Below are 26,760 nucleotides of genomic sequence, written 5' to 3'. Positions count from 1 at the left end.
TCAAGCAAAAATGAAAGTTCAATCAGCCTAAGAGTTCTCTTTACAATTTGAGCTTTTTCTGCATGGATTGAGGTGACATTAGATTCAGTATTACTTACTTACTTTTTTATTTGATGCCTTACACCTGAGCAATCACAAGGCAGCTTACAAACCGTGAGCACGGGAAAGCTGAAACAGAAGAACAAAGCAATGCAATTTTAAAACGTATTTTATCCTTCAGAATACCTATAACATTTTGTTACAACAGCTGATGAATTATGCACAACAGAGAATATAACATGTGAGCAACAAAACAGTTACCATCAAATGCCTTGGGAGTAGGGGAAGGTCTTTATCTGGCACTGAAAATATATTAATGACAGTGCCAAGTGAGCTTCACTGGAAAGAGCATTGTATAGACAGGGGGGCCACCACTGAAAAGGCCCTCTCCCACTTCACCATGACATCAGCTGATCATTTCTGAGTCTGGGCAGGCTCTTGTTAGAGTGGCGCTATGAATGGTTTGGGGGTCTTGAGCGATATAAGGTTTTATAGGTTAAGACTAGCACTTTGAACTGAGCTAGGAAACATGTTGGCAGCTGCTGAGGCTGGATCAGGATCGATGTAATCTGGTCATACTATCTCCATTATTGCTCTGGCCACTGCATTCTGCACTAGCTGCAGTTTCTAAACAGTCTTTAAAGGTAGCTCTGCATATAACACATAGCAGCAATCTAACCTGGAGGTAAAGAAGCCAAGTTTACCTCTGAAGCCAAGTTATCCCTATCCTCATAGGATAGCTGAAGCTGGTAGGGGGAACACCATGCTACTGAGGCTACTGAGGCCAGTGGCAGTAATGGATCCAGGATAGCTCCCAAGCTATGAACCTATTCCTTCAGGGTGGAGTTTTGACCCCATCCAGGACCAGTTGAACACCACTTGTTTGGTCAGAAGACCCACCGACTCAGCATCTAGATTGGGTTTCAGTAAGTTGGTCTTCATCTAGAATGTTATTGTGGTCAGGCACTGGTTCAACGTAACCAAAGCCTCACCTGCAAAAGAGAAAAATGAGAAGCAGAGCTACGTGTCATCAGCATATTATGGCAGTGCAATTCCAAACTCCAGATTACCCCACTCAGCAGTTCCATGTTAGATGTTATGCCAGGGGTAAGCAAACTTACTGCGCCTCAGGCCAGTATCTCCAGTATCTTGGGCCAGAGGGTGGGGGAGCGCATTCCCATACGCGTGCACACACGCTATTTCCGGCGCACTTCCGGGTCAGAGGAGCACCGGAAATAGCTTGTGCGCATGTGCACGGGCCTCCTCTGACCCGGATGTGCATCGGAAATAATGCTTGTGTATGTGCAAATAGCGCTTGCGCATGCACACAAGCTATTTCCGGTGCTCCTCCAACGCGGAAGTGGGCAGCCGTGCAGCGCAGCTCCAGTAAGAGTGGGCAGTGGGTGGTGGGGGTCACCACAGGCTGGATAAATGAGTCCCTCGTTTGGGGACCCCTGTGTTATGCAGCAAGGAGGGCAAGATATAGACTGTTGTGGAACTCCAAACCGGAGAGTCTGCCGGACTGGGCAGTACTACCAAAACCACCTAGAGTTGGCCATCCAAGTAGAGCAGAAACCCTGCAAAGCAGTAGCTGCCAACTCCAGAAGGATACCTCGGTCCAGATAGGGTTAGCAGAGACCGCTGCCTGAAGCCCTGGAGAGCTGTTGCTAGTCAGTGTTAACAATGCTGAACCTACATGGACTTAATTCCCTGACTTGGTATGAACAGCCTTTATAATCAAGAAAATAGTAGCACCTTGTTAAAAGGAAAGCTTCCTTACTGTTGTTAATAAATATTCCGAAACTTGTTTATGAATATTGTCACTTATATCCTGAACCCAGCACACCGTATATTCATTTACTTGCTCCAGTTAACCACAATTCCATAATACCTTATACATATATGTGTGTATAATATGGATAGAGAGATGTTTATCAAACCTCTTTTCAAATTATGTTACCTCCTTTAACTGACCAGTGAGCAATTCCACGAAAAGCAGACAAACCATCTGATTTTTTAAAATTTAAACCGTGAGAGATGTTCACTCTCCTTTTTTAATTTCACTGCTTGATAAAAACCTATTTTCTGATAACATATCTTTAGATCTATAAAGTCAATTTCCCTATAACTCTTCACTTATGTAAATACCCTTAATACACATGTATTTTTCGACCGTGATATTGTCTCTTGGTAGAAAAATGCATTTATGTATGAAGTGACCCTGATGTTAATATTATACGGTGAGCATGCAAGAGGAAAGGCTGCTTTTAAAAGTAATTTATTTATAACCCGATTCATCTCAAATGGTTGGGTCTGGTTACAATTTTGTGGGCGGGAAATAAGCATAAAACCCCACTGTAATAGAATAAATACAATAAAGCAAGAGGTCAGCTTGAAGCAGGAAAATAAATCCTGCAAGTTAGCCCTTCTGGCCACCCAAAAGGCAAGTCTTTCAGAAGAAGAAGGACCGCAGCTTAGTAGCAGAACACAGGCCTTGCACCCCAAAAGTCCCAGGCTGAACCCCAGCATCTCCAGGTAGAGTCACCTGAAGCCCTGGAGAGGTGATCTAGCGTTCCAGACTTTAAAAAGTGCTTAGGTGCACGCTTTGGGCACTTTCCAGTGGGAGAGTTTTTATAACGAAGAATGCCCCTCTTTGTATTTTGCTATTTTAAGCATGGCATGAAGATGGAATGGTGGTGAGGTGCTTCTAGGGGCCACAGGAGACAACAGGGGACAAGACAAGTTGGCTCTTGCCTCTTGCCTTGAGCAGCAATCAATTTTTTTTTTTGTAGTTTCAGGGAGGGAAGAACCACCACGTCCAGGGTGAGTAATGCTTGATGGTAATAGCCTCCTGGGTTCCTCTTCTCCCCTAGGTGGAGAGCTGGCTGAACCGTGTGTTGGACCACATGCGGGCCACTGTGAGACACGAGATGACAGAGGCTGTGATGGCTTATGAGGAAAAGGCAAGGGAACAGTGGCTTTTTGACTACCCAGCACAGGTACTGCTCTGTTTCCTCTTCAGATGAACAATCCGTGGTGTGTAGGGTGGGCTAAGCGTGGTTCTGGGGCAAATCCCATTTTATGCCGCCTTAGCTTGAGTAGCTGTCATTTCTGCTGCACCTGGGACTCAGCTATACAGCTGCAAATATAATGTTTTGAGTGCATTATACAAATGTGACACTAGATGGTGAGCTAATGGTGAATTCCTTTTTTTAAAAAAGCATTTCACAGCGTTTTTTAAATATATGTGTAGATTCAGCCCTGGTCGATCTTGCGATAACTGACCAGTGGTAGCCATTCTCTGAACATCAGCAAACAGGGAGTTGCTTGCACAGAATTTAGTTGCAGGTAGAACAAGCAACAGTGACAGAAATGGAAAAGTCCAATATACCCAAAGGCCTGGGCAAATTTCACCTGCTGGTGAAATTACAGCAGTATCCTGGTGAGACACACTTCAGAGCAGAGGACATTTCAAAGGTGAGGGGCCACCACAGAGAATCTTCCCACGGGTCTTTAACCCCACAGAATCTCATTAGGTGTAGGGACCCTCAGGACTTTAAACCCCATAACACCTTCAATTAGGCCCAGAAGACAATAGGCAACTAGTGCATTTTTTTCCAGATTTGATGGGCAGTGTTAGAAACTGAGGTATGAAAGCTAGGAGCTAAATGGCACCTTAAACACAACGGAATGTCTAGGCGCACTTTTTTAATAACCAGAATACAAAGCTGAAAATGAATGAACTGCAGCTGAAATAATATTCATTTTTCACATGGTCTAGTCCTTCCCCTGCCCACCCCCCTAAAATATTCTTAAGAGGGTTTCTTCTCCAGTCTTCAGAGAGTAGCTGGAAGTGGGGAGGCAGAAACAGGTCCTCATTTCCTTCTATTCTGCAGTTTTAATTTGAAATCTTAGGCCCAGTGCAGCGCCCAGAGCTCAGAAACGGCTCACAAAATGCACGTGGAACAATGGGAGTTTCAAAGCACTGTCAGTGCTCTGGGGCACCCGCTTGCACCCTGGCTGCGAAATTCTCATCAGATGCTGTTCCTGGTTGTTAAGCCTCGATTGCTTACCAGAGTTCAGAATTGAAGTGCAGCCTGATGGATCATTGGGAAGTAGGAGTCCTATAGAAGCTTCCTAAAAAGCTTCCTAAAAAAAACAACAACAAAAAACCCAACAGCTTCTGTAGTCTGAAAAGAACATTAGCACATGAGCTTTGCTGTGGGGTAAAGCCAGTGGAAGAATGAGGAGCTTGCATATCTCAGATCTTTGCAAACTGGATGAAAAAGGCAGCGCCCGCCCTGGAAGTAACGATGGCTAACAGTAAAGCATTAACAGTTGAACTTTTTATAATTTTCCACCCTCTGCAAACACTCGCTCCAATTTAATAGCTTCTGAGCTGGGTAAGTGCTTTAAGAATTGAGTTGCCAGTGACGAAAGATTATCAGATGGTTTTACAGCTCAGAGGATTTTAGTTTTGCTATAAAAGAAGAAAGAAAATCCATTTTCTTCATATGTAATAAATAGAAGCTTGGAGGATATGGCTTTGCCTTTAAAAAAAAATATATATCGAGTGGTGGTTGTTTTCCCAATATGGAAATCAAAATCTTATTAAGAATTTCGACACTGAAAAAAAATATGGGTGGTATTTTCACCCGTTTTTGTTTTTTTAAGAAGTTGGGAATATTTTTGCTTTGGAACCATTTGCAAAGCTTTATGGCATAGGTCTTTTGCTTACCCTCAATTATGAAAAAGTACCCCTTCCTGATGATTTATTTTGACTTGCAATATTTGTTAACCTACCATTTCTATCTTTTGACCTTTAAGTGGCAATAATTCTATATATCACATTTTTATGGCTTCTCATAGATTACCTAATGCAGGTGGCCAGTGGGGATGTTTTTAGGATCGGCAATGTTTAAATCCCATGTTTTATTCTAGGCCATGACTGCATGATCTTTTGTGGCCATAACCCTGTGGGAAGGTATGGCCTTTGAGGCATCTTTTTGCTTCAGGGTAATTGCAATTTATCTTCTTCCTTTGGTGAATTTTTCATTTGATGAGTTGCCATCTCCTGGGAACATTTGCCCATTAAATTGGGAAACACTGGTTAATGCTGGAGAGGGTGTAGTGATGGAAAAAAACAATCTGTCCCAGCTTATGTCTCAGAGAAAATTCCTGAAGTATCTCTGGACTTATTCATCTGTAGCAATTTTATACAATGGCGGAATACAGTACAGTGGTACCTCGGGTTACATACGCTTCAGGTTACATACGCTTCAGGTTACAGACTCCGCTAACCCATAAATATTACCTCGGGTTAAGAACTTTGCTTCAGCATGAGAACAGAATTGTGCAGCGGTGGCGCAGCGGCAGCAGCAGGAGGCCCCATTAGCTAAAGTGGTGCTTCAGGCTAAGAACAGTTTCAGGTTAAGAACAGACTTCCAGAATGAATTAAGTTCTTAACCCGAGGTACCACTGTACTCCTGTGGTAAAGCATTGTATCACAAGACGAAATCCTTGTAGCCTTTTCAGGAATTATCCACAAATGTATTTTTGGTGTCTTTTTGTTTCCTGACACAATTTTTTACCACATATTTCTTCTTCTATGAATGTACAAAAAAAATCATTTTGGGAGGAATTCAGCATCATGCTAAGAAGATTATTACTATTATTATTTATTGAATTTATATACCACCCTATACACAGAGATCCCTCTGTTAGGGCAAATATTTTGGGTTGCTAGACAGAATAACCCCCCATCTCCTCCCCTACCCCATATTCTGTTCCACAGATTCTCCTGACCCCTCTGACACAATTCCAATGTGTGGGGGGAGGGGGGCAGAAGGAGAGGGAAGGAAAACTCTGTTGCTGAAGCAGAAGCCCCTCCACAGGGCTTCCATTGATGGGACTCATAAGTTGAATCCCACCCCATAGACTCTTGTGGCCTAGAAATCCACCCTTTATTTCTGACTTTGCAAAGTATTCTGAGTTTCTTTCTCTTTCCGAGGTGGCACTCACCTGTACTCAGATTTGGTGGACCACAGAGGTTGGGATTGCCTTTGCCAGGCTGGAAGAAGGCTATGAGAATGCCATGAAGGAGTACTACAAGAAGCAAGTGACCCAGCTGAACACCCTCATCACCATGCTCATAGGGCAGCTCTCAAAGGGTGACAGGCAGAAGATCATGACCATCTGCACCATTGATGTGCATGCTCGAGATGTGGTGGCCAAGATGATCGCTCAGAAGGTTTGTCACACAACACAAACAGCTGGATCTTTTCCATACTGTTTTTCTTAGGATTACTGAGAAGGGAGCTTGTGCATTGCTAGTGAAGACGAGTAGTTGGCTAAACCAGCACTGGGATTACTTTGAAGCCATGCTGCCATTGCTGTTTGCCCTTTTCACATCCTAACTCAGCGTTCCTCAGGCCAGCTTTCTCAAAGTTAGGATGGTGATATGCTGAATTCGTCCTGGGATACAGGAGGGAATCTTTGGTTCTTGTTCCAGGTGAGAGCTGGGGTGTGAGTTACGCCTAGTTTTTGATTCGGGTCTTTGAGGTGGGTCAGTGGCGTTATGTGTCTTAGCTAAGGTCTGGGGACACTGGGCAATTGGCCCCCTGGCCTGGTCATGTAGTTGCTAAATGCCAGGTCTGTCCATAATACATCATTGACCATCCATTATTTGATTGTGTATGATGGGGCAGACTTGTCATGCATAACTTCGACCTTGGCAGATGGGCTGGGAGGCCTGTGCTGACCCAGCAGGGTGCTCAGTGCAGCACCATTCCAGGTCAGAGGGAGAGGGAAGAAGTGTTACAGTTATCCAGAAGAATTTCATCGTCCTTACCAGGATACCAACTGGCAATGTGCGTGGGTTTGAGGGGTAGTTTGTGAATGTTTGGACAAAGAGACAGCACAGGGATGTTGCTAATGTACCATCTACCCCACTGCTCTGCAACCTCCCTGGCTGAGCTGGTGAATGAAGTCTTGCATGTGGTGTTGGAGAACCCTACCACAGTGGATTTTTTATTTATTTTTTTTTGGGTCAGGGAGGGGACCTCAGTATCTATTCTGAAGCTGCCTCAAATGGACCAGCTTGGGATGTCATAGCCTCCATGAAAACCATGGGGTTCTCTCAGTACATTAATGTTCCAGCCCATGTAGCTGGGCATGCCCTTGACCTGGTCTTTGCCGTAGAATGGATTGCTAATACTCCATTGATTGGAGAGCCCACCATTCCCTGGAGAAGTTTGCCCTGAATGTAGCTACTCCACTTGCAGGGATGGGGGACCCACTGTGTTGCTCTGGGAGATTTTCTACCCGACCTGACTGGCACTCCTGTCAAGGCACTTGCCTCACTGTGGAATGGTGAGATGTGCAAAACCATTGACGTCATTGCCCCCAAGTGCACTCACGATCGCTGTGGAGCATGTAGATCACCTTAGTATTCCAGCTGTACCATTTGCCCCTCCATAAGCTGTTTTATGTTGATTTTCTGCTCTGCTCTTGAAGGTGGACAATGCACAGGTGTTTCTTTGGCTGTCTCAACTCCGACACAGGTGGGCAGATGAGGAGAAGCACTGTTATGCGAACATTTGCGATGCACAGTTTCTATATTCCTATGAATACCTTGGGAACACACCCCGCCTGGTCATCACTCCTCTGACAGACAGGTAGGTATCTGGAAGGGCTCAGACAAGGGAGCTTTAGTTTGGCAGCTTGTTGCAGAATCTGTTCCCCTCATCCTCCCATTTTGTTTTTGCAGAAATTTGCTATTTCTGATGTGCAATTCACAAAGCCTTGATGGTTTTGCAGCTCTAGGCTTTTCTTTTTTAAAAAGAATTTTGTTTTTTTAAGGACAGGGTTTTTAATTGTGCTCTGCTGTTTTTGCTGTTTTTATTATCTACATTTCAATATATTTGTTTTCCTATTGTTTTGATTTCTATTACAGTTTAATTGTTTTTAAAAATGATTATCTTTTATATGTTTTTAGGCTTTTTGTGTGTGTTTTCTGTCTTGTTTTAATTTGTGTAAGTTGCCTTGAGCTCCAATATGGGAAGAAGGCAGGATGATGATGATGATGATATTTTCCTTCCTGTTTGAAGATGCTACATCACCCTCACCCAGTCCTTGCACCTAACCATGAGTGGGGCTCCTGCAGGGCCAGCTGGCACTGGGAAGACAGAGACTACCAAGGATCTTGGGCGAGCGCTTGGCATCATGGTGTATGTTTTCAACTGTTCAGAGCAAATGGACTACAAGGTAACTTTTAAGAAACAGTCAAGAATAATAGCATACTAGTAAGATTCTATGTAGAGAGAAAACTCAACTAAATGCTGGTTCATTAGGGAAGTTTCTCTTAAAAGGTATGGTGAGGACTAGAAATCCAAAACTCTGCAGAAAGCTAAATACATATAATTTCTGCTACACGTTTTTGTTTATTTGGAGAAACTGCATTTATAGTTAGTTCTGACATACTTTTCATTCCACTTTCTTTGGGGTGCAGTCGCACTGGGAAGTTTTTCCTGCACAATCTGCATTGATTTGAATGGGATTTGCATAAAAACAGAGTAGTGCTGTGGTGAAGCATGATCACACTCAAGCTTTGCAGTTCTCCCCAGGGCAGATTTATTCTCCTTGTTCACTTCTGTTCCATTTCCCCAAAAGCTTACTATTTTCCCTCTTGTGGGAAAATCAGCTGTGGGGCTGTATCCAGTTCTTTGCTTTAAAGAACAAAGTTCCCAAAATATTTGAAACACTTTCAGGATCCATCAGCAGAGTTGTGGCATTCTGAGGGGATTGTCTCAGCATCTGACCTGGAAATGAAACTGCCTTACCTACTATTGCTATATCGTGGCCAACAGACAATGCTAGACCTGAGTGCACCTACCTTCAGTGCATTCAGCATTGTGTGTTGGCAGCAGCACAGCAAAAAGTAGGTGGGGCTGTTTCACTTTCAAGTCAGGTGCTGAGACAACAGCCTCACACAGTCACAATTTCATAGGTGTGCGCCATCCTGTTTTGAAATCAAAGCTGAAGAAACATTTCATTAAACTAGAGCAGGGGTGAAGAACATCTCTTCCCCCTTGCCTCTGCCTCTGCAGCTACTGTAGTCCACAACTTCCATTATTCCTGACTACTGACAGTGCTTGCTGGGACTTATGGGAGTTGTAGTCCAACCATCTCTGGAGGACCGCAGGTTTCCCACCCCTTGTCTAAATGGTTCTTCATTGCTTCTCATTGATCTAAGTAAGCAACCCTAGAATTATTCCTTCATCTATTTGAGCTCGGAGTGCTGTCAGCCAGTACCAATCATCTTTAAATGGGTAGTTTGCATATAGGTAATAAAAGTGTACAATTGAGAAACCCATCCAAGTTCATCATTGCTGTTATTAGCTTCCTCCTTCCGTTCCTTTGCTCTTTAGAAAGTGCCTACAGAACAAATTGCTCATGAGACTGGAAATAGGTTGTATACACATTTCACCGAAACAAAATAGGTGGGTAATTTTGCTGTCCTTTCCTCTTTTTTGTTGCAGTCCTGTGGGAACATTTACAAAGGCCTTTCCCAGACTGGTGCTTGGGGCTGTTTTGATGAGTTTAATAGAATTTCTGTTGAAGTCTTGTCAGTGGTGGCTGTACAGGTAAGTAATAAGAAGGAAAGAAGTGTAAGGCAGGAATGTACCTTGAGAGCTTGGCTGCATTTGGATGTCACACAAAACTATGGTTTGGTGAGACATGAATGAGCCTAACCTCCTCCTGGGCTCTCCTCTCTTCCCCCTTGCATGGCCTTCTGTTTCTGCTTTCAGTTAATCATGGCTTATTGCTGTGTCCAGACTGACAAACTGTGGGCAACGTTAACTATGGTTCATTTAAAATAAGCCTACTGCAAACTACGGTTTCTGAAGCAGGCTTGTTAAAACTGACCATAGTAAGTCTTAACCACAGTTGCAGTTCAAATAATGTGTCATGCTGTGGGTAAAGAAAAGTGGAAGGAAGGGTGTTCAAGCTATTCCTCCTCCTGGCTGCATGGAAAGGAGAGAGAGTGTGCAAGCCTAGAAGGAGGCAAGGCTCCTTTATGTCTTGCTAAACCATATTTTAGTGTGATGCCCAGAAATGGTCACTGTTTTTATGTTATTTATTCTATTTCCACCTTTCCACTGATCAGTCTTCAAGAGAGCTAACGATTGACAATAAAATATAAACACAGTCCTATGGAAAAGGACAACAATGACAAGAGCAGAAAAGCAAGTAACCATCAAAGGCTGGAGAGGATAATGTGGTCTGAAACTGGCATCTAAAACATAAGAGTTAATGCCAAGTTAATCTTTCTTGGGAGGGTATTCCATGAATGGGGCACCACCTCAGAAAAAGCCCTATGCCTGGTTGCCACTTACCAAATTTCTTCAAGATAGGGTTACCTGGATCCAGAAGAAGTGGGGGGAGGCTTGGTTTACTGGTTTTAATATTGCTTTTAAGGTATTGTGGTTGTATTATTTGGAAATGCAATTCGGTCCCATTATAAGCACAGTTCATTCTTTATTTCTGTTGAGTTCCAGTGCTTGACAGCTGTTGGGTGAGGTGGGAATTCTGTATATCAGCTTTGCCTGGTTCCAGGTGCAGAACTGGTGTCATAAATGGACTAAGAACGTGGAAGCTGTAGGGTACGGAGAGGAACAGTAGCTGAGGGCATTTGATCTTGCTGTAGGGATACTCAGTAGAAATGGAGAACATAATGCTTCTATGGCAGTTGTAGCATAACTATATGCCTCTCCTCCTTTCTGGTTTAGGTAGTGTTATTTGGCAAAGGTATGTACAGTTGTGAAGTGCTGTGTACAGAAGTGCTCTGTGAAAATATGAGGCCTGTGAATTTTAAGTGCTGTGTGTGTAAAAAACCCATGTAGTGATCATTAGACACTGTTGAGCTTGTTAATGTGCACTGCCCAGGAAAAGATGCAAAAGGGTATTATCTGATTAAAGGAGAAATGGTATCCTCAGACAAGAAGTCCCTAGTCGATTCAACATTACATGTTTTTTCTCCATTAGTTAGACTACTGAAATGAAATAAGCAGTGCCACTGTAAAGTTATCATCATAGTTTTAAATACAATTTGGAATGTTAATGTGATGGTGGGGAAAGCCCTAATCAGATGCTTGTCTTGTCAAGTGTTGAGTGTCTTGTCAAGTGCTGGTTGTGTTTGAAGACAGCCTGTTAATACAGAGATTATCTTGAGCCAGTAAACATGGCGTTGATGATCTGTTTTTCCTCTCAGAAAGCAGCACAACAGGAAAAACATTCTTGACGTTAAGCCCTCCAAAGAATAATAGTCAAGACGATGAATCTGTGCTTCAGAGGTGCGAGCCACACAGCAGAACAAAGCAGGCCATAAAGTTAGCAAGTCATGTATGTTGTAGTAGATGTGCTAGTCTTGCTATTAAATATTCAAGGCAGCCACTCTCAAAATCTCACTTAACTTCCAGGTCAATTAAAATTCTACCTTGGATAGCTTAGCATGTATAGATATTGCATTGTTGGCCCAAAGCAGTGGGTGTTCTGTTTTAATTAGCTCTTAGCCTTGAATATATTCCTATGATGTTGGCTATGCAGAGCCATCACACAGGGGGATAAATGTATGCTATAGACATTTTTCCATGGCATGAAGGCTTTTCATTTCTTTCATCCCAGTATCAATGAATCTATGTAGCTGCTCCTGCTTTGGCTGGTTTGGAATAGTCCTGGTTTACAAGGTGGTGATATGTCACAGGCTTCCTCATTCGTGCTTCCATGACCCATCCTAAATTTTGTTCCTGGATTGCATGAGAACTTATCACATTACCAGTCAGTTTCTGTCAATAGTAGGCAGGGGTCTTTCTGGCCTAAATTTAATGTTCATGCAACCTTACATGTGGCATGGAAAAAAAGAGGGTGGAGATAAATTATTCACCCCCCCTCTACCCCATTACAACACTACAACTGGGGGGCCACCTGGTGAAGTTGGCTGTAGTTTCAGGACAGACACAAGAAAGTATTTCTTCACCTAAAAGCATAATTCATTTATGGACTTCACTGAAGCAAGAGGTGGAGATGGCCACTGACTGAGATGGCTTTAAAAGAGAATTAGACCAATTCATGAAGGGTAGGTCATCAATTGCTCATTAACCTTGGAATCAAGTGGAAAATCCTCTTCAGAGGCAATGTGCCTCTGGATATCAGGTGCTGGGGACAAAAAAATAGGGAGGGCTGCTGCTCTTGTGCCCTGCTTCTGGGCTTCCCGGATGCAGTTAGCCACTGTCTGAAACAGGACTGGAGGAGCCCTAATGGTTTGGCGCAGAAGGGGTCATTTTTCATAGGGGATAAAATTTATACTGACAGAGCCATGGAGCAGCCTTCCCCCTTCTTTTTTTTGGGGGGGGGGGAAGGAGTACAGTGGCTCATAAAGATACAGTTTGCTCATAATGTGGCAGCAGTTTTAACAACAATCACTTAAAAAAGATGATGCCAGCCCTCTCAACCCACAGGAGGCATTTTCTTGCTTAGATATACTGCAGTGTAGATAAGTGCTCGATTCTAATATGTACCATAATATCACATAGCTTTTTTAGCACACGTTTTATTAAGCATGCTTTATAAAAAAATCCGTGGAGCTGGAGAGCGAAAAGCCCCATCTTCTTCCATTTTCAGGTGAAAAGCATACAGGATGCCATAAGGGACAAAAAGCAGAATTTTAATTTCCTCGGCGAAGACATTAAACTAGTTCCCTCTGTTGGCATTTTCATCACCATGAATCCTGGCTATGCCGGTCGTACGGAGCTGCCTGAGAATTTGAAAGCTCTTTTCAGGTAAGATATGGATCACGTTCCTTTTAGCTTCCTTTTAGTATGTTAAAACATTTGCCTCATTCTTTCCTGCAAGAGTGTTTTGTGGTGAGTAGCTGTTGTTCCCATTTTATGGAACATCAACTGAGGTTTTCAGTATACAATCTGGCAGCTTGTCATTGCACTGGAAATTGTACCTGGGACGCCCTGCTCCATACCCAACACTATTCATCATGATATCTCCCATTGCCATGTGTATTTTATTCTACTTTGGCAAGGACAAATAAACCAGACACAGTATTTTCCCTCCAAGGTGTAGCCCAGTGCTTAGTCTTCTGGTTTATGGGTGAAAGTGAGCAGTCTGGGCTGCTCTGGAGTACGCAGGCTATATAAGTGACTCATTCAGAGCCTTTCATCCAGGTCCTGACTATGCAAGCACATAAGGCTCTTGCTTCTATATGTAAATTCCATGCAACACCTGTGTGAGTCGCATAGTATCTCTGAAGTTGTGCTTATGGAGCTGGTGGAAATAGGAAGTCATAGTATTTTGAATGTGATCACTATAAGTGGGGCCTGGGACAAAATGGTTCAGTGAGTGCTCCTGTTCAGGATATTCTGTTCCATGCCTAGACAGCTCACAACATTTTGCTGCCTTAGGTGGAGCAGCAAATTCCCCCTCCCAAGGTCAAGGTGCACTTTATCTATGGCCAGCAGAGTTACTTTGCTCCCTAAGGCAGAAAATCCCACAACCAGCTCTTTGGCTGGCTGGCTGACTGACTGACTGGATGATGATAAGTATAATGAATAAGTAACTAAATAATGCGCCCCTAGATTGTGATGGAGGGTAAGGTGTGTGTGTGTGTGTGTGTGTGTGGATAGCTCAGTTGGTTAGAGTTTGGGGCTGACAATGCCAAGGTTGCAGGTTCGGTCCCAGAATGAGACACCTGTATATTCCTGCATTGCAGGGGGTTGGACTTGGCGATCCTCAGGGTTCCTTCCAGCTCCATAATTCTACGATTCTATGCGTGTGACTTTTGTATGGCTGAAATGCAGGCCTCTTACACAAAAGCAGAACTCTTCATCTGTTGCTTTGCCTGAGGCCCTTGGGGTAAAAAGAAAACACGCCCCACCCAATGTCTGGATTAGGACAGTCTTGTGCTAGATGGACAAATGGCCTGACCTTGTATAAGACACCTTCCTGCGTGGCTTGGTTACGTACACTGAGTTTCTCTCCTAGGCCCTGTGCAATGGTTGTGCCAGACTTCGAGCTGATCTGTGAAATTATGCTGGTGGCAGAAGGATTCATAGAGGCCCGGCTGTTAGCTAGGAAGTTCATCACTCTTTACCAGTTATGCAAAGAACTGCTGTCAAAGCAGGTAGGTTGCATTTCATTAGCTGTTCTCTATTATCCGATATCACACGGTATTGCCATGTTCTACTTTTGTGAACATCTCCATGATGCATCTCATGAACATCTACATCTTTCTTCCCTTTTCACAATCAAATATACATTTGTGAACTGCTGCTCTCCATTATTATTTTACTCCTGCCTGGGATTACATTCCCATGCCAAATGCATGGGATATGTGGTGGTGGGCTAGTGTGAGTCCTGGTGTTCCTAGACCTGGGATCTTCTACAGACCTCACTGGTTCTCAGGATTTCTGGGTCAGGCCTCTTGGGATTCCACCTCCTCACTTCACTTCTTCCACCTGACTGTTTCTGTATTGACTGCTTATTGCCAGGGAGGCTGTACTTTCAAGTCATTCCAGCACGAAGCTGAGGATCAGAGTTAGAGGAAAGTTAATTTGTGTTCCTTTGATAACATGCTGATATCTGCAGGTACACTTCCAGTGTTTGATGTGTAGGCCAAGTAAAAAATACATCGTCCCCTCCTCTCTCTCATTAGGATCACTATGACTGGGGCTTACGTGCAATTAAGTCAGTCCTGGTTGTTGCTGGATCTCTCAAGAGAGGAGACCCAGACCGCCCTGAAGACCAGGTGCTGATGCGCTCTCTTCGGGACTTCAACATCCCTAAGATTGTGACGGATGACATGCCAGTATTCATGGGTCTGATTGGGGACCTCTTTCCTGCTTTGGATGTTCCAAGAAAGCGAGATCTCAGTTTCGAATCTTTCGTGAAGCAAGCTGTGCTGGAACTCAAGCTGCAACCAGAGGACAACTTTGTGCTCAAAGTAAGGTTGCGGCTTTCATCTACCCAAGCTTTAGGCTGCAGGAGTCCTCTGGGATCTTCTTTACTTAACTTTGTTCCAAATCTGCAATTCTATGCTTCTGGGAAACAGTCTTCTCTGTCTACTGTAAATAGGAACTTAGCTAAGGGTGTGTGTGTGCATGAAGGCATCCCTGGTGCATTTTTGTTGCATGTTCAGGTTTTTCACTTTTCGCCTCCTTTGCATGTGTGGGGTACCTTTGGTCCCCCCCCCCAAATGTTACTGAACTACAACTTCCATCATCCCTGGCCATTGGCTATGCTTGCTGGGGCTGATGGGAGGTGTAGTTCAGCATCATCTGGAGGACCTCAGGTTTCCCACACCTGTTTTATCATTTGTTGCCTGTTTCCTGTTCTTGGTTTGTGGCCATTCACACATCACATTGTGTGACCTTCCTTTTTCTTCTGATGATGACTGCTTTTGCAGTCCTTGAGAAGCATATACATTGTTCTAAATTTATATTATGAGAGCAGCCTGGCATGGTTAGTAAAATGGGGTGTGGGTACTTTTGTCCACAACGCAGTGGTTTTATCTTGTTGGCTTTTTTGTGTGTAGGTGGTGCAGCTGGAAGAACTCCTGGCAGTTCGGCACTCTGTCTTTGTGGTGGGAAATGCAGGTACAGGCAAGTCACAGGTGCTGAAATCTCTCAACAAGACCTATCACATCATGAAGCGGCGGCCTGTTTGGATGGACCTCAATCCAAAGGCGGTTACCAATGATGAACTGTTTGGCATCATTAATCCTGCTACAAGAGAGTGGAAGGATGGTAAGGGTGTTCTCACATCGTCAAAACCTAGGAAGAGAGACATTTTTCTTGCCATTTGCAATAAATTAAAAATTAAAAAAATCCAAAAAATTAATCCAGAATGTGTGCTCTGAGAGTTCATTGCAGGTATGAGATTTTTCTCATCGCGTTAGAACTTTTCCAGCATTTTCTCTCGCATGTCTCTAGCGCTTTCTGTTTTCATAGATGAGGCTTTCATGAAAAGTAATAACTCGTGTTTCTCTCTGGTGTGCTGTGCAGTACGGCTGCTATTGTTCTTGCGTACTTTTCTCATCTGAACTTTCTTGCAGACTTCTCCAGAGGCACTTTTGTTTTCTTAATTTCCTTGTATTTCATAAGCATCCCCCCCCCCCCCGCATATTACTCAACTTTTTTGCAAGAAAAATATCTTTGGATATGTAATCTTCGGAATGCATTGTATGGTTCCATACAAAGGAGGCCTGGGCCTCCTTAAGTGAAACTATTGCAAGAAGGTGGCCTTTGTGATGTGGAAAGAAGGCAAGGCATGTTTTTTAAAAAAATCTAATTTGAAGTGGCAGGGAGAGAGAGAGAACACAGCAGCCTGAGACCTTACCAGGTTATATTCTCTTTCATGGAAGTTGGCCTTGTTTCTGTGCTCCTGTTCAGTTATGGAGTTCCTTGGCCATCCCACAATACAGTGGTGCCCCGCAAGACGAATGCCTCGCCTCGCAAGACGAAAAACCCGCTAGACGAAAGGTGCTTTGCAAGACGAATTTCCCTATGGGCTTGCTTCGCAAGACGAAAATGTCTTGTGAGTTTTTCCGACTTCCCCCCCTTTCCCCCCCTTTTTCTAAGCCGCTTATCCGCTAAGCCGCTGAAAGCCGCTAAAAGCAGCTAAGCCGCTAATAGCGCTAAGCGGCTAATGGGCTTGCTTCGCAAGACGAAAAAACCGCTAGACGAAGAGACTCGCGGAACGGATTATTTTCGTCTTGCGAGGCACCACTGTATCTAAATGGAAATGGCCTTTCCAGAGCTTCCTTGTCTCTTTTCTGCCTTTTGAGACATGTGAACTTTGACTTGCTGATGTGCCAGTTCCCTCCCAGGCTTCCTATATAGAGGTTTGGGGCTTCCCCAGCCCCATTTCACTGTTCTTACCCACTGTGTGTGCATAAGCAGGATAGAACGAACCTTGCGTAGTATCTTTGCCCTGGTTCTAACACCCTCTTTTCTTTGTGGGATTGTCAAACTCCAGGACCATCTATGGTGCATCAAGACCTTCTGGAGTTTCTGCAATTCTAATCTTCACTGAAGTATCTCCTCTGTCTATCCCTCCCCCCCACCCCCTTATATCAAGAGATACTGGATGTTATATCTTTTCAGCACTATATAACCATGCCATTGTTCTCAGCAACAGACTCACTAGTATAGGCCAAAGCTTTGTTATCTTCTTGGGTTTGCCAGCTGGCATTCCTGATGTGTCTTATAATTTTAACAAGTGTGAGTGAAAAGCAGCTCAGGAGCATGACTGGCTGAGAGCTGGGGTGTGGCTTAGATTTTCAACTGTGGATTATGAGGAGAATATATATACTATTATATTACATTCACTTCTGTGATTAGCAATGAAAATATTGAGGAATCTAACATCATGTACATAATAGTTCCTCATACTCAAAAAAGGCAGTTGGGTTATCTTGGAAATACAAAATATTTGCAAGATACTCTGAAATAAGAAATTTGCTATGGTGCTGAGCTACTTAATATGTGGACCCGTAGACATGGAAATATGTTTAACATTGCATGGTATGCTTGTTTTACATTGCAGTATGAGAGCAGAGTGTAGGGCAGAACCAAGTACATGCTAAATTTGTAACTTTTTTGTTAGTACTTAACTGTTTAAAGCAGAGGTACTACAAATCCCATAATCTTGGATTCAGATGTTGTTGAACTACAAACCCCATCATCTTTGATTACTTGCCATACTGGCTGGGACTGGTGGGCATAGTTCAGCCACATCTGGAGGGACACACCTTAGCTCCCTTTGGTTTGTACCTGCATTTACGAGGGAAATTTCAGGGAAATTATATTGGACAAATAGGAAAAAGGCAGCCCACTGTGTGCTATGTCTGTCATCTAAACTTCTGAAACTTTTGCTGTGGTTATGTTCTTTCTTTGAAGATGGTGTCATCTTGAGAGGGAGAACAGCAAAGTCATAGTCAAATGCTTTTCATAATCACAGTTCTTCTTTCCCTTTTTGTTCTGAATGGGCTGCCGAGATTTTTTGTTGTTGCTGTTGCTTCTTCTTCCCTGTCCTTAACCATTCTCAGCAGTATTAAGTGGTCTGGGATTATTTTCAATGAGATTATTTGATCACGCTTATGCATTATCTCCTGAAGGAGATTCTATTCATACCCTGTTGTTTTTGTAATTATCAAATTTAACTAACTGCATCTAGATTTCACTTTGCTTGTTCGTATGCAAGCTGAATTAACGACAGCGACAAAAACACTCGTACGTTATTAAAGGGAGCGCGCAGAGTGCTCTGAGAATCCCACTCACTGCTTGTGATCTCTTTAGGATTGTTCTCATCAATTATGCGAGACCTAGCTAATATTACACATGACGGCCCCAAATGGATTGTGCTGGATGGGGATATTGATCCGATGTGGATTGAGTCTCTTAATACTGTCATGGATGATAATAAGGTAAGACACAAGTTTGAGGGCAACAACTGTTCTTGAGTACATAGAATAACCTGTCCTTTGCCCAAAGGCACACGGATGTAAACCATAGGACCAAACTTTCACAACTCTTTTTGTTTCAAGAATCTGAGGGTTGGAACCCTGCAATTTCAGGAACAAAAAAACAAACAAACCTATATCCAGAAAACGTTACTGCTTGGTATTTGTGCAGTCCTGCACCTAGTTGAGTGCAATTTGGGAAGATTGTCCAGGGTAGAGACTTGGTGGGTGCCCTGTGCCTTTGTGAGTTATCAAAAGATTGTTTCCAGAAACTGAAAGGGTCTTTAATGCAGAATGCACACTTTCTTCCTGGGATGTTGGTAGGAGCAGAAGCAACAAGCAAGCCCTCTATTGTTTTTTGACATAGTATCAACGGGGTTTTATGTAAGTGGCATTATTCTCATGCTTTAAATAAATGAGCAGTTGGGAGAAAACGAGAGGAAACCTTTGCAACTCCATATAAAGAGTTTTGGTGTTTCAAGGAAGGTACTGTCCTGGGTTGCATACAATCAGTATGCTTCTGAGAAGTCTCTGCAGATCATAGTGCTCTTTGTGTTCTCAGCCTGACTGGATCTATTCTTTTGCAGGTGCTGACACTAGCAAGCAATGAAAGGATTCCTCTCAATCCCACCATGAGGCTGCTGTTCGAAATCAGTCACCTGCGGACTGCCACTCCTGCCACTGTCTCTAGAGCAGGTAGGTGGCAAGGGAGAGGAAGAGGGTGGCATTTCATTTTGGCATGGTAGAAAGTGAATGGGGGTTAGCTTTGGCCTAAGATTCATGAAGGGAGCCAGGGTAGCCAACCAGCTGCCTTCCAGATGTTTTGGACTGCAATCCTCATCAGCCCCAGCTAGCATGGCTGCCATGCTAGTGATGGCAGACACCTTGTCCAAGGACCCAGTCGCTGCTGTCGCTGCATAATCATACCAGATTATTATCTTTCAACTACAGTGGTACCTTGGGATAAGTACTTAATTCGTTCCAGAGTTCCGTACTTAACCTGAAACTGTTCTTAACCTGAAGCACCACTTTAGCTAATGTGGCCTCCTGCTGCTGCCGCGCCGCCGGAGCACGATTTCTGTTCTCATCCTGAAGCAAAGTTCTTAACCTGAAGCACTATTTCTGGGTTAGCGGAGTGTGTAACCTGAAGCATATGTAACCTGAAGTGTATGTAACCCGAGGTACCACTGTACCTATAACTTAGATGTGGAAAAACTGGGTAACTCTCTTCCTGACTTCTGATATTTCACATTCCCAGGGATCCTTTACATCAATCCAGCTGATCTGGGCTGGAATCCTCCCGTGAGTAGCTGGATTGACAGACGAGAAATCCAGTCAGAGCGAGCTAACCTGACCATTTTGTTTGACAAGTATCTGCCAATTTGTCTGGACACTCTTAGAACCAGGTACGGTCGAGCACACTGAACAATTCACACAGGTTTGCTTACCCTATGTGCATTTATGACCATTTGTCCTAAGTACTACATGTTAGCTTCCCCAACTGGTTTCTTGTTTTGTATTAAAAGAAGTTCAGCATCGTACCTATGGGACTTGAGAGCTTCTTCCGGTCACAGAAGATGAATGAAGAATGGCTGCCTTCAAAGGATGTCTCTTTGTATCATATAAGCTGCTCTAAGGCTTTTGTGGAGGAAGAACAGAGTACAAGTGTCATAAGTAAATAATAATTTGCCATTAGGTGTGTCCCTAAGGTTGTTTTCTGTGTACACTACAGTGACGCCTAGTACAGTTAAACCTTGGTTCTTGAACGGCTCCGTTTTTGAACGTTTTGGCTCCCAAATGCCGAAAACCCGAAGTAAATGCTCCAGTTTTAAAATGTTTTTTGGAACCCAAATGTCTGATGCGGCTTCCGCTTGAGTGCAAGAAGCTCTTGCAACCAATCAGAAGCCGTGCCTTGGTTGTTGAACGTTTCGGAAGTCGAACGGTCTTCTGGAACGGATTACGTTCGACAACCGAGGTTTGGCTGTAACAGAAAAAAGTCTTAAAGCAGAAGTATACTATACAAGAAGTCTGAGGAAACCTTTTCAGTCTGAAGGCAGCATTCCCTCATGAGTGACCGTCTCAGGGGCTGTATTCCAGTGGTGGGCAGGGCTTCATCCATTCATGTACTTCCCCATTTCACATTTATCCATGTTTCCCTTTTAAGAAGCTACCAATTGCCTTCTCCAAAGGAGGAGGCAGCAAGAGCTGTCAAAATTAGGCTTTCCATATCAAGAAAGAGAGTAAAAAAAAAAGTCCTTGGCTCCCCCATAAATAAGCATTGGGGAGGAGAAGGAACAGAATAACATTTGTAAAAAACAACAACCAGAAGCTTTTCTCTTAGCTTGGGTAGTGTAGAACTACCCAAACTACCCAAATTTATTTATGTATGCAACTATAGCTCCAAGAATGTTACTTGCCCCAAAATGGAAAGAAGTCCCAAGGAAAGATGAATATATACAAAAACTTACGGATTATGCAGAAATGGCGAAACTTATCGGAATAATAAGAAATCAAGATAACAAACTTTTTTATATAAAAGAATGGAAATGGTTTATTGAATATCTACAAAGAAATTTTAAACAGATAAAGACATTGGCAGGATTACTGTAATAACCTGCAGTTTCAAAAGAATATATAATCAAAATAGATGAATTAAAGAATAAGTTAATTTAGAATATGCAGGAAATGATAAAATAATTTTAAGGAACCGCAGAAAGAGGAGGAAGAAAGTTGAGGTTTGAAATGTTAGAACTATGGTTAAACTATTGAAATGTATATAAATGAAAATTATAAATAAATTATATAAAAAAGGAGGAGGGAGGAGATGAGTGCTTGCATGCACCACTGTGCACAGAATCCACTTTTTAATTAGTATCTGCAGAGGCATTAGCAAAAAAGATAAAATAAATCTTCAATTATCTTTTAACTATTTTAATGATTATGCTATTGCAGTAAGGTTTGCCTTATTCTCATGTTAATCCTTTAAATTATTTCCAAGACCTCTTTTCAACAGGACCTTTGATAATTTGTTCCCTGGTTCCAGTACCAACAACCTAATGAATCTATTTTTGTTGCATATCCTTCCCATATTTTCTTATAATATATTATCCTATAGTATCATATACTCCAATCCTCTACTGATAAAAGCTCCAGTTACAGATAGGTAGCCGTGTTGGTCTGCCATAGTCAAAACAAAATAAAAAAATTCCTTCCAGTAGCACCTTAAAGACCAACTAAGTTAGTTCTTGGTATGAGCTTTCGTGTGCATGCACACTTCTTCAGATACCTGAAGATATCTGAAGAAGTGTGCATGCACACGAAAGCTCATACCAAGAACTAACTTAGTTGGTCTTTAAGGTGCTACTGGAAGGAATTTTTTTTATTTTGTTTTGATAAAAGCTGTTTCTGATAAGTTTTGTCTCTACTTTTTGAGCAGAAACTTACATAGTGCCTACATGTTTTTTTTCTTAAATTTAGTCACCAAGCCTTCCTAATAATGGGATGGCTGGATCTATTAATTAAGTTTGCATAACTTGATTTCTTCTATTACTTTAATTACAGCAGGTTGTCCTGTTCATAGTAGACCCATTGAAATGAATGGACCCCAGTTAGTCAAGTCTTTTAATCTAATTGAGTCTACTCTTGAGTAGGACATTGGATTCAAGGCCTTGGCCCAAATTAATTTCTTTAACATTCCCACCAAATGTGCATACAATCTGCAGAACAGATCAAGGTGGGATTCAGTTGGCATAGTAATACCAAAAAAGTGGCTTGTCTAGTGCATGTGAAGGTTCCTGTATGCTGAGGAAGGTGTGTGTGTGAGACTCTTGGTTTAATTTCATGCTAGTGGCAAGAAGGGGACATGAGAGAGAGAGAGAAAAGGGGTGGGCCTATACACTTTAGACCCTAACCCTGCCCACATTTGGATGGCTGCCCCACTTATTGCTTGTAAATGCCCCCTGGCAGCTTGACCCTGAAGGCATGTGGCTCTCAACAAACCACAGGGGCGTCCATCCCTCATATATGCCATCACCTGGCTGCAAACGGAGGGCCTATCTATGCATCTTAGATGAACTTGCTTTTCCAATTAGGTAAAACAGGGACCATCTCTCTCTCTCTCTCTCTCTCTCTCTCTCTCTCTCTCTCTCTCTCCCCCTCTCTCCCTCTCTCCCTCCCCCCCCCACAGTCACTTGCCCAGGCCATAATACAGGCATAGGCAAACTCGGCCCTCCAGATGTTTTGGGACTACACATCCCATCATCCCTAGCTAACAGGACCAGTGGTCAGGGATGATGGGAGTTGTAGTTGTAGTGGGCAGGGCTAGGGTCTTATCTCTCTCGCCCTGACCTAGCCACTGTGATCCACGCAACGGTCACCTCCAGACTGGATTATTGTAACTCGCTCTACATGGGGTTGCCCTTGAGACTGACCCAGAAACTCCAGCGGGTGCAGAATGCCGCGGCGAGACTCCTTATGGGGTCTTCGCTGCGAGATCACATTCATCCGGTACTATACCAGCTGCACTGGCTCCCGGTGGAGTACAGGATCAGGTTTAAGGTGCTGGTTTTAACCTTTAAAGCCCTATACGGCCTAGGACCCTCATACCTACGGGACCGCCTCTCCTGGTATGTCCCACAGAGGAACTTATGGTCTGCAAATAAAAACATCTTGAAGATCCCAGGCCACAGAGAGGTTAGGCTGGCTTCAACTAGAGCCAGGGCCTTTTCGACCGCAGCTCCAATCTGGTGGAACGCTCTCTCACAAGAGACCAGGGCCCTGCGGGACTTGACATCTTTCCGCAGGGCCTGCAAAACAGAGCTGTTCCACCAGGCCTTTGGTCAGGGCACAGCCTGACCCCCCTCCTCTGGCAATCTGCACAGAATTTTGCTTATTGGTTGCCATAAATTTGATTTTAATTAATTTTTATAATGAAATGTTTTTAGACACCTGAAGGGCCGAGTTTGCCTATGCCTGCAATAAAACCAAAGGCTAGAAGTGCACTAAAGTTCAGACTTTATTTTTTGCAGCTGTTATCACTACGTTTTCTAACTGCTACAGTCAGTAAGGCTGTATTATAGCCACAAATAGTGTAGGCAGAGGGGGAAAGGGCTGCTTGATGCCTTGTGTATGCTTCACGTGGAGATTTCAGGGTGAGCAGCCGACGGTTCCAAATACAAGTATATTTTGTACAGCCGGCCGTTCCAATAACTATAATTACTTTTTAGCAAACTGCAGGTCTCTTCCGGCTTCACACATCTGTAAATGTAGCCTAAACCCATGCAAAATATGAGATGAAAGGGATTATTTTATTACGCTGTTATTTGACCACTTCTGAACCCATTGCATTTGTGGCAAATCAGTGCCCTTAGCAAGGCTTCCATTTCACTTCTTTCAAGAGGATCAAAGTTTTAGAGTGGCTCAAACTTATGATTACAGTTATTACTTGGCTGCGTGCTGATGGTATTTTATAGCTGTCTGTAGCAGTGGATAAGAAAGATATACACAATGAAAGTTTTAAAATGTTAATGTTCGGAAAGAGGATTTATACGCCTATCTCCTCATATTGTTAAATGGCAGTCATGCTAAATCCAATTAAACTTCATAAGTTTTCAATTCTCCCATTGTAGATTTAAGAAGATTATTCCAGTTCCTGAGCAGAGCATGGTTCAGATGTTGTGTTACCTCCTTGAATGCCTCCTCACCAAGGAAAACACTCCTCCGGATTGCCCCAAAGAGCTCTACGAACTGTATTTTGTATTTGCTGCTGTCTGGGCTTTCGGTGGGTCTATGTTCCAAGACCAGGTAAGAAGATATGTCCTCCTCACAGCAATACTGATTTAATACATTTTCACATTTACAACTAGCAACTGACTGCAAACCTAAGCCTCACCCGCAACATCGATGGGCCAGAGGATATGATCAGATGTGGCGACTGGTGATCAGTTGCTTGTTGGATTTACCCCAGAGGTGAATGGTGACCCTTACTGGGAGGTGGGATGAGATGGAGTTGAGGAGCCTCTACCCAGTGGGAGGAACATCCCTCAAAAAAGAGGGCTAGGATTATTAAAACCTTTAGTTCCATGTAAGCTTCCTCAGGCCTTTTGTGTGTGTGTGTGTGTGTGTGTGTGTGTGTGTGTGTGTGTGTCTTAGCAGAAACTTCCAGATTTAAATGAGACTTGGTGGTAGCTCTGAACTTGCAGTCATATTGTACGCTCACAGTTGCTAACTGCAGTATAGTGGTACCTCGGGTTACATACGCTTCAGGTTACAGACTCCGCTAACCCAGAAATAGTACCTCAGGTTAAGAGCTTTGCTTCAGGATGAGAATAGAAATTGTGCTGCGGCGGCAGCAGGCAGCCCCATTAGCTAAAGTGGTGCTTCAGGTTAAGAACAGTTTCAGGTTAAGAATGGACCTCTGGAATGAATTAAGTACTTAACCCGAGGTACCACTGTATAGCAAAAACCGGGCAGTGGTTCTACTTCTACTAAATTATGTTAGAGAGGCGGGTGTCCTTGTCAAGACCTTCTACATAAGGAAGATCCTGAAATACTGTTGATGAGCTAGCCTGGCTGGAGTGAGTTATTGCTCATTCTCCTTTCTCCCCATCTCCCAAATAACAGAGATGGGACATTATATGCCACTTCCTTGGAGGTACTGAATAGCCAACACTATTCTAGAATTAATCCAGCTTTGGCATTTAGGTATTTAAAATTTGGTTTTTGTTAGATAACAGAGCCAAGGGACTCAAGTGTGCAAATATGTGCCCTAGTGGAAAACTGCCCCTAACTTTTATCTGAGAGGGGATGGTCTCCAGACTGAGGTTTACTCCACTTAAGTAACTTTGATGTGTTTGCATCTCTGAAGGAAGCCATTCCCATCCCTGCCAGTCAGTCACTCATTCCCAGCATGACACGATGGGTTCTAGTAAATTATAGTAACCAAACAGATGGCATACACTTTGAACCTAGGACTAGGCATATCTCTGCTCTGAGGATGAGGTAAGATCTACGAGATAATTTTTTAAAAAAAATCAGTCTGAGGGCTCTGAAACTCTGATTTTTCTGCCTTCATAAACAGTGTCCCCTTAGGCACAGGGGAAGAATAGAGCTCATTCTTCACAATTTTTGACTGGCAGGAGGAAGATAGGAGGGTTTCTCTCTCTCTGATTATTCTGTATTTAAATCAGCCTCATTATCCAATTATTTATATAATCCTGTTTTTCACCTCTGTTATTTAGTCATTAGTTTAGTATTTCATATCATTAATGCAAGCCTAGGGCCCATTCCTCATTTCAGTATTCATGTTCTCAATTTTTGATGACAGTCATGATTGGTGTTTCAGTCGCTCCAGAGTTTGTTTGGTGGAAATAGATTCTAACACTTCTTCAGGAGGGAACCGCATTTTCCAACACCTATTTTCTATGTCTCAGGCTCCTGTCTCAAAGATGAGACAAGATGCCTTGATTCTTTCCTCATGTGACTTCTTTGATTCTTGCTGTCTTGCATGCCTCCATCTAGTTATAGATAAACAAATCACAACCCATTACAGTAACCCATGACTTATTCTTATGCTTGCATTATTCCATAGAAGAGTGGAGATGAGTATGCACCAACATTTAGCTCCTCTTGGTAAGGCCAAGTTAATTCCACTCTTCATTTGGAACCTAGGTATCTGAGTTGATCAGTTTTTCTGGTTCAGTTTGTTTTATACTGTGGGGCAAAGCAGATAAAGCCATTTTACAATCTACATTTCAGGTGTGAAAGGGGCTTATGTGTTTGAGCTTTGCAAAGCTTATTCTTTAAGCAGAAAAAGAAACAAAAGGAAATCCTGACCTTTGTGTACATAGTAAGATTAATATGCAGTGTTGAGAAACTATGATCACTTCAGGTAGTAATGTATTAATCAAAAATTTTAATGCAACAAATGACTGATGACAGTTGTTTAACTAACAGGAGGGTGTGTGTGTGAGAGAGAGAGGGAGAGAGAGAGAGAGAGAGAGAGAGAGGCCCACTTCATATGTAATAAGGCTGCTCAATAAACCACAGTTTGTTTGACCATGCATGGCTGATGAGCTTGAGTCTTTCCCCTTCCTCTCCTTTCTTCTCCTGCACATCCAACTGTAGAGGAGACTTTCAGGTTTCTTATACCGCTGTTTTCTATGATACCTGAACGAGGAAATGGTGGCTTCATG

General features: G+C 43.1%; 1 protein-coding gene across 1 annotated transcript in view; it reads left to right on the top strand.

The window, feature by feature from the left end:
- DNAH9 (dynein axonemal heavy chain 9) overlaps positions 1–26,760 on the top strand; it is a gene marked incomplete at its 5' end in the record, with an annotated part of 185,594 nt that overhangs the window by 36,401 nt on the left and 122,433 nt on the right. The window contains 13 exons of the mRNA XM_081848623.1: positions 2,913–3,038; positions 6,050–6,289; positions 7,555–7,715; positions 8,148–8,304; positions 9,579–9,683; positions 12,721–12,878; positions 14,092–14,230; positions 14,762–15,049; positions 15,641–15,851; positions 18,405–18,532; positions 19,156–19,264; positions 19,827–19,974; positions 24,196–24,370. Coding sequence (XP_081704749.1) covers positions 2,913–3,038; positions 6,050–6,289; positions 7,555–7,715; positions 8,148–8,304; positions 9,579–9,683; positions 12,721–12,878; positions 14,092–14,230; positions 14,762–15,049; positions 15,641–15,851; positions 18,405–18,532; positions 19,156–19,264; positions 19,827–19,974; positions 24,196–24,370 — 2,145 coding nt within the window. The remainder of the gene's footprint in view (positions 1–2,912; positions 3,039–6,049; positions 6,290–7,554; positions 7,716–8,147; positions 8,305–9,578; positions 9,684–12,720; positions 12,879–14,091; positions 14,231–14,761; positions 15,050–15,640; positions 15,852–18,404; positions 18,533–19,155; positions 19,265–19,826; positions 19,975–24,195; positions 24,371–26,760) is intronic.

Source organism: Podarcis erhardii (genome assembly GCF_964252035.2).
Source record: "Podarcis erhardii genome assembly, chromosome: 2".
Taxonomy (NCBI): domain Eukaryota; kingdom Metazoa; phylum Chordata; class Lepidosauria; order Squamata; family Lacertidae; genus Podarcis; species Podarcis erhardii.
The sequence above is the reverse complement of the archived record's forward strand: the minus strand, read 5'-3'. Positions and strand labels throughout refer to the sequence as shown.